This window comes from Zophobas morio, unplaced genomic scaffold (genome assembly GCF_036711695.1).
Source record: "Zophobas morio isolate AGI-343-1 ecotype UQ-CSIRO unplaced genomic scaffold, CSIRO_AGI_Zmor_V1 ptg000004l, whole genome shotgun sequence".
Lineage (NCBI taxonomy): Eukaryota > Metazoa > Arthropoda > Insecta > Coleoptera > Tenebrionidae > Zophobas > Zophobas morio.
Genome location: NW_026972109.1, coordinates 17,013,832 through 17,027,310, shown reverse-complemented (window position 1 = coordinate 17,027,310; position 13,479 = coordinate 17,013,832). Strand labels below are relative to the sequence as shown.

Below are 13,479 nucleotides of genomic sequence, written 5' to 3'. Positions count from 1 at the left end.
GTTCTAAGGTGACGTATGTCGGCGACAGTGGCGCGGACGCTGGGACGGGAGGGGGTTGGGGGCTTGATCCCCCCACCAAACTGGATTGTTAAATGTTTACAAATAAATACACCTTTTTTAAAATAGCCGCACTCTATTTTAACTGTGTTCAATGATTTTATAACGAAATAATAATAATAATAACAACAATAATAATTGGAGATGACTGTAATTGATTCTCTGAGAATATTTTTGTCTTATTATAAGTGCGGCAAACAACAACAAAATTTCACTGTTTGTTTACACTGACATTTGCGTAGCTTCTGTGGAATTGTTTTGTGTTGAGAGGGGCTGCTTTTATTTTATATTGTTTATTACAAACAGTACACAAATAAGAAAATTTGAGATAAGTATAACTACATAAAAAAATGCATTAGCCATGTGTGTATTATCAACTTTTTTTTGTATTTTCATGTCCATACCAATTTTTATTATTTATTTGTTAATTAATATAATTATCCCTGATTAAAAAAAAACTTAGTGTCAATTTTTTACAATCCCCTATAAAATCAACCAAAAACGCAGCTAATACCGCTACTGCTATACTTAAACAGCACTATTTATTCATGTATATATCTTTTCATAATCAAAATTAATAAATGTAAAAAAAATCAGGACTCGTTGCATACTTTTTTTTTTTATTTATTTGAATAGTTATTTCATAGAAATTTAAAACAGAATGTTGGATTAAGTTCTACTGTACACAAAATTAACCACGCAGTCAAACATCTAATACCACATTAGCATTTCTAAGGTGGAATATACGATATACTATTTATAACCCACAATCTATGGCACTTAGATACATAATATCCTTTTTTAAACTTATCCTTAATGTATGTTTGCAGTGGAAAAATTAATATTTTAGACTAAGATTAGTGAGATATAAGATGTCGCTAGTGACTCGACGGATTACATTTTTTTGCGCACTAATTAATTGAATCAAACTAGTGGGTGGAAACAGGTACTTCCCGGACAAGAACCCCGCCGGACGGAAGATTCTATGGAAGATCTCAGTTAAACAGTTACTAACTTGAAAAGTGAATACTCTTCAATGCTACAAATCACACTAAAATATACTGTACTGATGAGACCAAAGCAGGTCGAATTGTAATCTACCGCTTTTCATTGTGTTATCTAGTTATCTTACTTATCTAGTTAGTAAATCTTCAATGGTAAATTTTTAGAGGTAGTTATATTTCAGTGCATTTGTTTATAGGATAGGGTCACAGTACTTTTTAGACCATTTTAGTCTAAAGTCTCGATGGATCGCAATCACTCAATCGTCCTACGTTGATCTTATAGCCGTGTCAATACATTTTCATAATGGACTTCATACCTCCGTTATTAGATTTATTGTTATCAACTTTTAAATCTAACCTTTCCACAACTTGTATTATATAATGAGAGGGCAGTTTTTTTAAAAACAGTTTATAGTGAACCAACAGTTATAAGGTTATATGGCCATCATAAAATCATCCCATTGTGTCGAAGTTAAGTTGTTTACAATAGAAAAGGTTTTAGGGTCGTAAATAACGTGTCCACTGCAGCTCGACCGGCTCTTGTGGTTTCATTCAGGGGCGGCTTTCACTAAATATGAAAATCCACTACTCCACTATCTCTTTACTACCTGCAGCCGCTGAGGGTTCCGAAATAACCACTCGCTTTGAAAGCCGGCCCTGTTAAATATGAGCAAGAAATGTTTAGAAGATGATTTATTGCCAACCGGTAAGCTTAGTGCGAACCACACAAAGGGGGTATTTATTTGCGGTCAACTACTTTTATGATAGCCATATAACCTTATAGGTCTTGGCTCACTATATATCTTTTTTTAATTTTGTAAAAATCAATATTTCAATTATTTATGGAAATTTCTGAACGCGGTTTCCACTACTAATTTCAGCTACCAAAATTCTAGAAATCCTACTAGATACATTATCGACTTTTTTCTTGGAAATGAGATACAGTAAAAAGAAGCCTCTAGCGACACAAGCTTCTTTTTGCTGTATGTCATTTCTAACAAAAAAGTCGACAACGTATCTGTTATGATTTCGAGAGATTTGTAAGCCGACTGTTGAAAATCGTGTTCCGAAATTTTCATAAACAATTAAGATAGTGTTTTTTAAAAATACGTGATGCAAATATTTCGATAAAACTAAAAAAGATGCTAAACTGTTAAAAAAAGAAAGTTGTAAAGTCGCTGTTCGTAATGGAGGGATTACATTCTGAAAATGTATTGAAAATCCCATGCAGAAAATGTAGCGACGGGCCTTAATGCAAAATGTGTATTCTGAAAATATATCTTATCCATACAGGTTCTCATGTTTTTTTGTACAATTGATTTTCGCACCCAATCTTAGTTCTTTGGTCCACACAAAGATGTGTTAAATGTTTTCTGTGTAAACTTTTGGTAATACATAATTGGTATTAACATTAAAAAAAAGATTACTACCTATATAGGTTATTAAGAGATGAAATTCGATTATCTTTATAATGCAAATCTTTGGGCTCAGTTAAAAACAAAACACTGCCCAGTGACCTTAATCCCTCTCATCCTCATTCACCCATTACAGAAGTTTTATTTTTAAACGGGATCACTTTCCATATCGGAGCTTTACCAAGCAACGTGCTTTAAAAATGTATAGTGAAATTATTTCGTAATTATCAACTGTCTTAGGTTACTAATCGTGAAAAGTAGCAAATAATTTTTGTGTGTTGATCTCGTCATTTTTTTTATATTTTTAATAGAGTTGTTGATATTTTGTTTAAACTATTCAAAAAGTTTTGTCAGCTCAGTCAAAAATTCGTGTAAAAAACATATCTTGTTGTGAAGACTATTGTCCTGTGGCTTCAGAAATTTGCAGCAACCGTCGGGAGTAATTTTGTATTTTTTTTTTCTGTAATTCATGTGAACTTGGCCTACCTGTATGATTAAGTCTCCCACATCTTGTAACTAAATGTTCCAGACTCCATTGTTTTTTCTACAACAAAGACACTTTCCTATGTTCCATAATCAATCATTTTTTCCAAATTAATATCACACAAGGTATAGGTATGCACATTTAATTAAAATACCAAAAAATTGACCATATAAGCTGATGTTTAGTGCTCCCACTCTAATAATAATTACAATTTTACAAATATATTATTTACATATAATAAATTTTAAAACTGCTGCATTAAAAATAATTTCCTTTTTTTGGATACACCAACTTAGAATTAGTTTGTTAATCCTGGGACTTACATTTATTTAACTCTGAAGTCTGAACCATAGTTAATTTATTCTCCTATGCTTCTGTACCAAAAAGAAATTTTCTAATGCATTATGTTGCAGTTTAAAAAAAAACACACACATACACTGTAATAATCTACTGTTTCAGCTGTGTCTCACGTACTAAAAATATATAACCTGAATCAATGAAGTGATTCAGGCAACCTTTTTAGCCTTTTGCTTAATTTAGTAACAAACAGAATCAGCAAACAAGATTCTATGTATATTAACATACTTATAACACAGTCTGTTCTTATTTTTTCGTGAGATGGTTTTTTAAAAAATTCAGTTAAGTAGAGATATGCAACCCACTTAACAGCTGTATATCCAATATAATATAGAGTTTCCTCAGCTTCACGACTCTTATAAAGTGCACATTTTTGATGGTCAAAATTCATAATTTAAAAAACGATCAGAATTTTTAATTTTATTTAATATACGATAAATGTACAGATCTATAGGTAAGACAGGTTGCCTATTTAAGACAAGAAAATCTAAATACGTTTTGGCACAAACAACAGAATAAATCTTTGCCACACAGAAAAAACAAATCTGTAATTATAATGCTATATTTTGAGAATTTCAGGAAGATTAGTGGCACAAAATTTCAAAGTAATCGGTATAGCGGCTTCGGAAATTCTGTCTAATAAAATGGTAAACAGACAGATAGACGGACGGAAACGGACAACTGGTTTATTGTATTTTATAAGCTGTGAAATGACAAGAAAACACGACACTGGACATTCTCTAGAATAATCCTATTACAATACTTCCTTCAGCTAACATTCAGGAAGTAAAAGAAACGAACGACACAATAAAACTCCTTGTTGTCGAATCCGCGTTCCTCTGTAATAAAAATATATGGTTTAGGAATCTGAACTGCAACTATTTATCAGTTTGATATAATTTGTCATACATTTCGCTGTAACTGCTTGGGTAAACTGGGAATAACAGATTCCAAAATCAACCTATGTTTGGCATAAATCGTGAATATTTAACATAAACTTGTTTTTCATGAATAGAAACCATTATTTTATGCTGAATAAGTATGCAAATTCTTCGACAATTTATTTGATCGGTTATTATTTCCGCGATCGGCACCACTAAAATCCCACAAATTAACAACCTACATTTGCCGCGTCCACTAATTAAAAATTATCCTTTATTACACATCGGTTGTTTGAACCCATCCCAAGTTACTCCCGAGAACGTCATTTCTGCCGACGCATCCATTACCATTACTCGGTCCAATCACCTAAAGCAACCCCCGCTAATTTAACAAAACTTCGTCTTTCTTTACGCTTCAACACCTACCCTCCGCCGCTACTGCACCCCACTTTCGTTATTGTCTTCGCGACTTTGAAATCATCGTGTGGGCGTCTGACGACTCAACAAAAACGAGATATTTTGCGATTAGGAATGACGTCATTGCGGGCCCGTCATTGCAAATTGATTGTTCGCATGATAATGTTCGGCCTTTTGTTTCCGACACCTTTGCGATCGATATCGTGACGACCTTAACACCACCCCACACAAATATTGGTTTTGCCTGATTTTTATTTTATACTTTGACCGAGTCGAAGCTCATTAAGGGACGATCGTTATTCTGTTTCGACGCTCAACTTTGCATTTCCGAGTTTCGGAAAGGTCAAAGTTACATCCTTCATCACGGGCTAATTTTATGTTAATTTGGTGTATTAGTTGATTAATCTATCGTTTGCTGTCTGCTGGGGCTTATGGCGTCGAGGATGTGATTATAATGGAATTAATAAGATGGCTGTGTCAGTTGTTGTAATAAGAATTATTTTATATGGTACGAAAAATATCATTTTAACTTGTAATACCATGATAGGTAAAAATAAATGTACATACTTCAGAAAGAGAATAAATTGTAATAAATTAACTGAGCAGGTGCCTCTCATGGCGTAACAATGGGATAAATACTTTCTTTGACTTACGTAAATGATTGAAATTTCTATTAATAACGTAATTTAATGTTAATTATCAAAATTGTGGCAAACCAAAAAAAATAAATAATAATACGTTGGTGATAAATCAGAATGCAATATGTGGGAATTACTTCAGAGCGATTGAGTATTCACATAAATGAAAATCTAAATTATTCACACAATAAACTGCCACTATTATTTTTGTTAGTATGTTTCAGAAATCAAATATGCGTGGTTATAATAATTATACATTTTGATGCTAGTTTGTGATATGCAACCAGTAATACACACATACACAATATAACATTTTACAAGTAGTTTAATATAAATATTAGTACAAAACGTCGCTTCTCCATGTGGAAAAATCACTAATAGCACTTTTCGATAAACAGCTAGTGACATTTATGAAACATGAATCCAAAATTACCTTAAATATTATCAATAATTCTAGATATCGGACAATTTGCCTTCTGAGTAAGAATCTGCAGTAATTTTATGTGTTTCTTTAATTTCTTCTTTAACTCCTCAACTTCTGATTGCTAAAAAAACAATTACAATAATACAATCTTTAACTAAACTAAAAGTGGTGTTGTTGAGTTAATGTTAACATTGTATGTACTCACAGAAAAGTCCTTTATATCATCCACTGAAAAATCTGGTAGTGTCAAGTCGTCGAATTGATATTCTAAACTATCCAGTCTTTCCAGTTTTTCTTTATACTGTCGCTTACTCTTGCGGTTTGTATATTCACGAAAATGTTGTCGAAGAGTTAATAAGTCAGTTTGTAATGCACGAATGTCGGCCTCATCATCTAAAATAATCAGTTTTAGAATTACTTACAGTATGAACTAAACGGCTTACCCATTGTTCCAGATTTTATAAAGTTGCTTCACGTATAACTAAAGCACAACGAATGTTTAAAAAAATAGGTTAGTTTTTTAAATAAATGACAACCTCAGATGACAACTGACAGATGTTTATTTTTTAGTTGAGTGGCGGGAAATTTGAAACTCTCAAAACTTATATGTTTAGAATATTTTATATGATTTTAAAGATATTTTTGAACTGATCTGAAAACAAAAATTTACTTCCCGAGCGTAAGCCAATTTTTTTTCTAGCTTGAAACATAACCTATGGAATTTATCGTACAAAAAATAAAATCCCCATCCTTAAATTTTATAATTTACTAAGAATATGTATTTGTTCAATTGGGCTTCAGAAGCGAAGAAGGTTCAGTCTATATAACTTTAGGTCATAAGTATTGTAATCGAACCTACCGGATGACTGGCTATTTTTATTCTTTCCGACATTTTATGACTCCGAGACTACGAAAAAGTAAGTCTCCCCTTTCCGTCTGTTTGTCTGTCTGTCTGTCTGTCTGTCTGTCTGCCTGTCTGTCTGTCTGCCGTCTGTCTGGATATTAGACAGATAATCGCCGAAATTATTGGACCGATTGTTCTCAAACTCTCACCAATATTAGGATGATATCATATCCAAAATTAACATTAGCAAATATTACTTAGATTTTAAAAATGAGATATTCCTGCGCATGTGGTTTATGAATCCGTGTTGAGTTTTTACCCTAGACATCCAGAGTTTTGAAAAAAAAAAAAACAAATTGTATAACATTTTGAAACTTACAACTTTGAAACTAACTGTAAAAGCGAGAAGGTGAAAAATTCTGAGACGATCAAAGAGTATCGAAAAAATCTGAAAGAATCTGAGAGAATTTAAATTTTTTTAATATTCTTCCATTTCCTTTACGACTCTTCTTTTAGAATTCTTTGGTTCTTTCTGATTTTCTCTTTCGAATTTTTCGGATTCTTTCGAATTGTTTCAGATTCCTTTGAATTTTTCAAATTCTTTCAAAAACACCATCAGAATTAATTTTTTAGTTATTTTTTGTAGGAGTAAGCATCGAAAAGCATCTGGAAAGAAAAAAAAATCGAAAAATCTGAAAGAGAGAAGCAGAAAGAAAATTAAAGAATCTGAGGGAACCTGAGTGATGGGGTGCACCCACAAAATTACTACCGTTATCTGAGTAAATCTTGTCTAGCAGTCCTCGACGCCCCATAAACCTTTTTAACGCGTTCAAAAAGCTCTCCGTGGTCAAATTACCGACCAGCTCTAAATGAATTGCCTTCGTGGAAAAGCATACAAAAAGTGCACTATATATGTACCTTTACTGTACATGTATTTCGCGTTTTTCCGTCCCTTATGAATAGCGGACCGGCATAATCTAGTCCAGTATTTTTGATCGGTCGCTTCCATACCATTCGTGACGCTGGTAGGTCGCCCATGATTGGATTTACGCTCACTGGTTTTATACCAAAGCAATTATAACATACGACGAAAGATATTTACAAATGACTCCAATTATGGGAATTGCAGTTGTAAAATTTCGGACCACTTCGGAAAATGCACCCAGCATAAAATTGTCAATCAAGATTACTCGCCACCCTTACCTTTCCAGGACCGTATTTGTTTCAATACGTGAACAGGTAGATTGTTAAACGGACCGCTTTCAAGGAATTTAATCTTAAACTTTAAGGACACATGAAAGTGTGTTTCTTAAAACTTTTTAAATCTTTGCAAATACATATTTCCTAGAAAAATCCCAATAAAAATTAACTCTACCATGATTTATAAATGAACGCTCCAAAATTTGACGTCCGGCTTTGGCTGAAGTTGTACGTACCTCCGTTGCGAAGGGTTCGTAATGGTTTTATTGCAGGTTGCGGTCCGAAGTACTAAAGACCCTCGTAAAGTAATTGACGGCGTTCGCAATTATCTTTGGTCGTACTATTATACTATCCTCAAACATATTTGGCGTTTATGACTTCACACCAATTTGACTCCCATTATAATTCAATAGGCCGTCACAACCGGATGTCTTAAACCCGCTCACCGATACCTACCTGAAAAGACCTTTTCGACGTGCCAGGGACGGTCGAGACGCGAAGGACCGGACTCAGAGTAATTTTGTTTGTTAAAATTTTCAAATTTCAAAATTTCCTTACAGAACATGATTTATACTTTGAAGAAAATTACACAAAGACACAATTATTAGAAGTGTTACACACTCGAAAATTTGAGACACAATATAAAATAGATGCTATGGCGCGAGATCGTGGATTTAGGGTGATTAGACTTCCGCCGTACCATTGTATATTTAACCCCATCGAACTAATCTGGTCGCAAATGAAAAATAATATAAGAAGGAATAATACGGCACCAAAATTTAGTAGTGCAACAATTGACATAATTAGGGAAGAAGATTCCAAAGTAACTGCCGAAATGTGGGCCAATTGTGTACGACATTCCACAAAAGAAGAAGACCAGTACAGGGCACGGTTGATAACACCGTTAATTATTAATTTTGAAGAGTCGAGTGATGATGACAGTGACTATTTCGATAAATAAATAAGCAGTAGTAGTTAATAAGTAAATAGTTGTGCTGTAATAAAAAATGATTGAGTACAAAGTTACTTTGTTTTTACTTAAAATAAAAAACTCGAAAGACGCAGTTGTCGGTAAATGCAAAACTCAGTCCTGCCCTGTGCTTTTACCAGAAAAGGTCTTTTCAGGTAGGTATCGGTGAGCGGGTTTAAGACATCCGGTTGTGACGGCCTATTGAATTATAATGGGAGTCAAATTGGTGTGAAGTCATAAACGCCAAATATGTTTGAGGATAGTATACTTCCAATATTTCTGCCGGTTGGACGATTTTACCTGGACAAATTTCGTCTCTTTTACTGAGCCAGACGGGCCCGTTAAACCATTTTTGATTATTGATTAATTCACTGGGAAGCGCTCCTCGTGAGATTATGTCTGCGGGATTTTCGTCGTCTATTAGCTACGAAGGTGTTTAATACGGATGGTGAAGTTGTCATAAACTGAATTCTGAGTGATTTATTGCGTTTCAACTTATTTTCAAGGGTTGTATAAACCGTTTTCTAGCTATTTCGTCGGACCTACCCATTGTAACCGGATTAGACTTAAGGGTGAGCTAAAGCAAATTTTTCCCTGACAGGCAATAAAATTCAGTCATGACCAGTGGTTGGACGGGCCACTGTATTTAAATTATCGGTCGGTTTAACACCCATCTGGGTCGACCAGCACTCACGGGTACAAGTGAACTCGGCACCAAGCCTAATCCGTCATAAAATAAACACGCCAATTCGGCACCAGCAATTTCAGGTAATTTTAAAAACTACCCTTTGACGATAAGCCAACTGGACACCAACCACCCGCTTCAGGTAGTTCATGAATGAACCGGTAGTAGCAGCTTATGTACCTATATATATATAGACCAGTATATATATTAAAATTCAATCTATACACATCCCAGCAGTGATAAAAACACGTTGGGTTCGACAAGCCGAATTGTTTTTAGAAGATGAATTGCATCAACTTAAAAAACGGCATCTTAACAGACTACGAATTAGTCAAACTGGTATCGCATAGATACAAAATTTGTAATTATTAATAATAAGATTAATCTTCTATATATATAAAAATGGATGTTGGTATATATATATATGTCTGTGATCGATAGACTCCGAAATCGTTTGACCGATCACCATGAAATTTGGCACATGTAAGTGGTTTTTCATGGAGAAGGTTTTTGTGGTATCCGCTTTGCTGTAACTAGCCACTAGATGGCGCTACAGCACATCAACTTCTACACCGTTCAACCGATTCTCATAAAAATTGGTACACGTTGGCATTTGACTATGGAGAATATCTTCGCCCTATTCATTTTGCTGTAACTCGTCACTAGATGGCGCTGCAACACACCAACTTCTGTACCAATCAACCGATCCTCATGAAAATTGATATACGTTGGTATTTGAGAATATTTTCGCGCTATCGATTTTGCTGTAACTTGCCACTAGATGGCACTGCAGCACATCAACCTCTCTGTTAAAGTATTATAAACTTAGAGAATCGGCGGCACCCATATATCTAATACTACTACATTGCTATCAGGCCTCAAAAGAGTCCGAAAACACAACGGCAGAGCAATATATCGGACCTCTTTGTCTCTCTATAGTACCAAACAGTACTGTTCATATACTCGTACTTGCTTGATTTTTAGTCGATAACGTGATTAGATGTGTTTTGATATTTCATACGTTCGCTTCTATTTTGTGTACGTGCGCACAGACCTTCGGTACTTTTCTAGACAAAAAACAATATCTTCCGTCTCCCTTTGTCCGTGAACACCGTTTCTATGTTACTTCTGAAGAGTTAGCAAGTATTAGATATATGGCGGCACCAATGACAACATTGTTTTCGTTGGTATTACAACAAAAATCGTATTGACCGCAAAAGAAAATAATTAGTGATGTTCACTGTCTACAATCCTCAGTAATAATAAAGAGTGAATTACTAGAGATTATTGAAAATGCCATCCAAAAAATCAAACTGATTCCGCGCATTCCAATGGTTCGTACTGATTTGCCCTTTACATTCAAACGACTACAGTTTCCTGTGCGTCTTGCTTTCTCGATGGCAATCAACAAAGCCCAAGGGCAGTCTCTGCGCGTTGCCGGATTAAATTTAGGAAATCCATGTTTTTCGCATGGTCAACTGTATGTTGCTTGCTCCAGAGTAGGAATTCCAAAAACTTTGTACGTCTATACACCAAATCGAAAAACCAAAAATATTGTTTACCCACTAGCGTTACGATAGATGTTAGTATTGATTAAAATGTGTTCAAGTTGTTTCAGTTATAGTGGACCAAAAGCTATAAGGTTATATGGCCATCATAAAATCATCCCATTGTGTCGAAGTTAAGTTGTTTACAATAGAAAAGGTTTTAGGGTCGTAAATAACGTGTCCAATGGAGCTCGACCGGCTGTTGTGGTTTCGTTCAGGGGCGGCTTTCACTAAATATGTAAATCCACCACTCCACTATTTCTTTACTACCTGCAGCCGCTGAGGGTTCCGAAATCACCACTCGCTTTGAAAGCCGGCCCTGTTAAATATGAGCAAGAAATGTTGAGAAGACGATTTATTGCTAACCGGTAAGCTTAGTGCGAACCACACAAAGGGGGTACTTATTTGCGGTCAACTACTTTTATAATGGTCATATAACCTTATACCTGTTGGACTAGCATATATAGCGAATACAATAGTCAAAAATTTTGTTCATTCACGTGAATTACTAATACAAAAATGTGTACATTGTGTATACTAATGAAAATAAATGGAATAGCATCAATATGAGTTATCTTATTATTCAGTTTTCTACAACACATTCTGCGCTCCAGACCATACATTTATATCCACATATATACAAAGTAAATATATACACAAGCAGGACAACGTCTGCCGGGTTCCGCTAGTTGTATATAAAATAAATCATTGTATCTAAGTATTTTGCATTTAATAAAAAGTATTTCATCTAGTTTTCAATTATTACACAGGCCTGCAACAAAAAACGTGTCTTAACTTTGACAGGCTGTTGGTCTATTAGATTTATGGACACTGATAACGAAAAAAAAAAGCAAAAAATTCCAGCACGTTTAGATCCCTCTCCTTCCCTCCACAAAAAAAGAATAAGTTCAATAGAATTAAAACAGAAACCTTACCTTGCCTTGGCGTGTAGAGAAATGACTTATTCCATAGAGTTTAGTACGTTAATTAGAGGAAAAATACTAACAAAATTCTATCACGTCTAAAAATAAAGAGATAGTGTTTAAATAACATAAAAATATGTTTTTTAACAGGAAATATTTGTACAATTCATTATATTAAAACAATTTTTCCAAAATATCTTTTATTACTTAAAATCATATATAAGTAAATGATTTTACCTACATATACATATAGCAGTGTTTTTTTTTCAAAAAACTTTACAGAAACGAAACTAAACAATTGTATTACATTATAGGATTTCAACAAAACAATGTTTATTAATAAGAATCCTCGAGTCATCGCCTAGATTTTTAAACGCTAATCACGAGAAAAAGCTATTTAAAACATTCTATCACCTACAAATTTTAAAAAACCAAAAAATGAAAGTAAAAAATAAAATCGGTCCTGTTAACAGAAAAATCACCTCATGCAATAAATTTTTGTATGTAGATTATGAAAAAAATCTATTACAGTATTTCTATAATATTCTTATACTACTTAAAAATTTCAGTTTTAATCTTGTTTTACAAATAAACCTTACGTGAAAGCGACAACCAGATATCATAGACGTAATCAACGCTAAAAAAAACTACCCAAGACAGCCATCAGAACAAAAACAAATTTTCAAAAGTTAAATTTGCAGACTTGTTTTATTTATTTGCATATAACAATTTGACTAGAGGGAAGGTATCTCGGGGAGAGGGCGGATTAATCCTTGTTACCAAACCTGGTGCTGTAGTGCCGAGTTCACCGATCTTTATTTGGGGTTCGGTGCCGAGTTGGCCTATCGTAACTACCCGCAAAATTTACCTGCGATTAGTTGGTGCCCAGTTGGCGTCCGCCCGCACTCACTGCACAATAATAATACCGACCAGAATTGTTCAGAGGTCTATTTGCAAAAGTGAATTAGAATAATTAAAATATTTGTTTGCAAGTGCCTAATTATGCTATTGGAGACAAAGTAACAGCAATTCCTGATAATTTAAATAATCTCTTGTGATCTTTACTCCACATAATAGCTGGAGTACTTATTTGCCGATACTATAATATATAACATCGAACTAACAGTTTTTTCACAATTACTATAGGGGGCAACATGTTATATATTTTACCAAAAATTGAAGTGCCGATTCTTTTGCGCCTAATTTCATTCTACCCTAGCGAAATACTTTGGTCACCGGTTTTTTCCTGTATAATATTTCTCTTACTTTCGGTAATATCTAGATCGGTGAGAAATTCATTCATACTCTAGTTTAATAAATCCAGCTCCATATCGGGTTTTACTGAGTTGAGTCTATATTCCAAAGAACCGTCATCAGTTTTGTAACTTTTTTTTTCTAAAATTTAATGCGTTTATTCTTTTCTCGCCGGCTAATTGAAGTTTCCGTTCTTGTCTGTTTTCTGAAAGTGTGGTAAAAATTGAGGAACAATTTTTGATTTCTTGCGTTCCAGATTTACCATTTGTGTTGTAACTAATGGCTGCTAATTCATACCTGGTGGTAACCTCCACGATGGAAATAATTTGTTCTTTTTCGACTGATTTTTTTGGCTACTATGGCTAAATTATTTGTCACA

The 13,479-nt window shown here is 34.1% G+C and overlaps 1 protein-coding gene across 1 annotated transcript; it reads right to left on the bottom strand.

Annotated features, from left to right (window-relative positions):
• Nucleotides 1-5,560: 5,560 nt before the first annotated feature.
• On the bottom strand, nucleotides 5,561-6,212 carry LOC135135362 (uncharacterized). The gene is made up of 3 exons (XM_064064391.1): nucleotides 6,121-6,212; nucleotides 5,883-6,070; nucleotides 5,561-5,798 (listed from the first exon to the last, which is right to left on the bottom strand). Exons 1-3 carry the CDS (start codon nucleotides 6,122-6,124, stop codon nucleotides 5,688-5,690), a joined length of 303 nt encoding a protein of 100 aa, XP_063920461.1. The 5' UTR covers nucleotides 6,125-6,212; the 3' UTR covers nucleotides 5,561-5,687.
• Nucleotides 6,213-13,479: the final 7,267 nt, after the last annotated feature.

Coding starts and splice junctions, on each gene's coding strand:
- LOC135135362 (XM_064064391.1), bottom strand. Junction 5,799..5,882: donor ATGATATAAAGGACTTTTCT/GTGAGTACATAC, acceptor TTGTTTTTTTAG/CAATCAGAAGTTGAGGAGTT.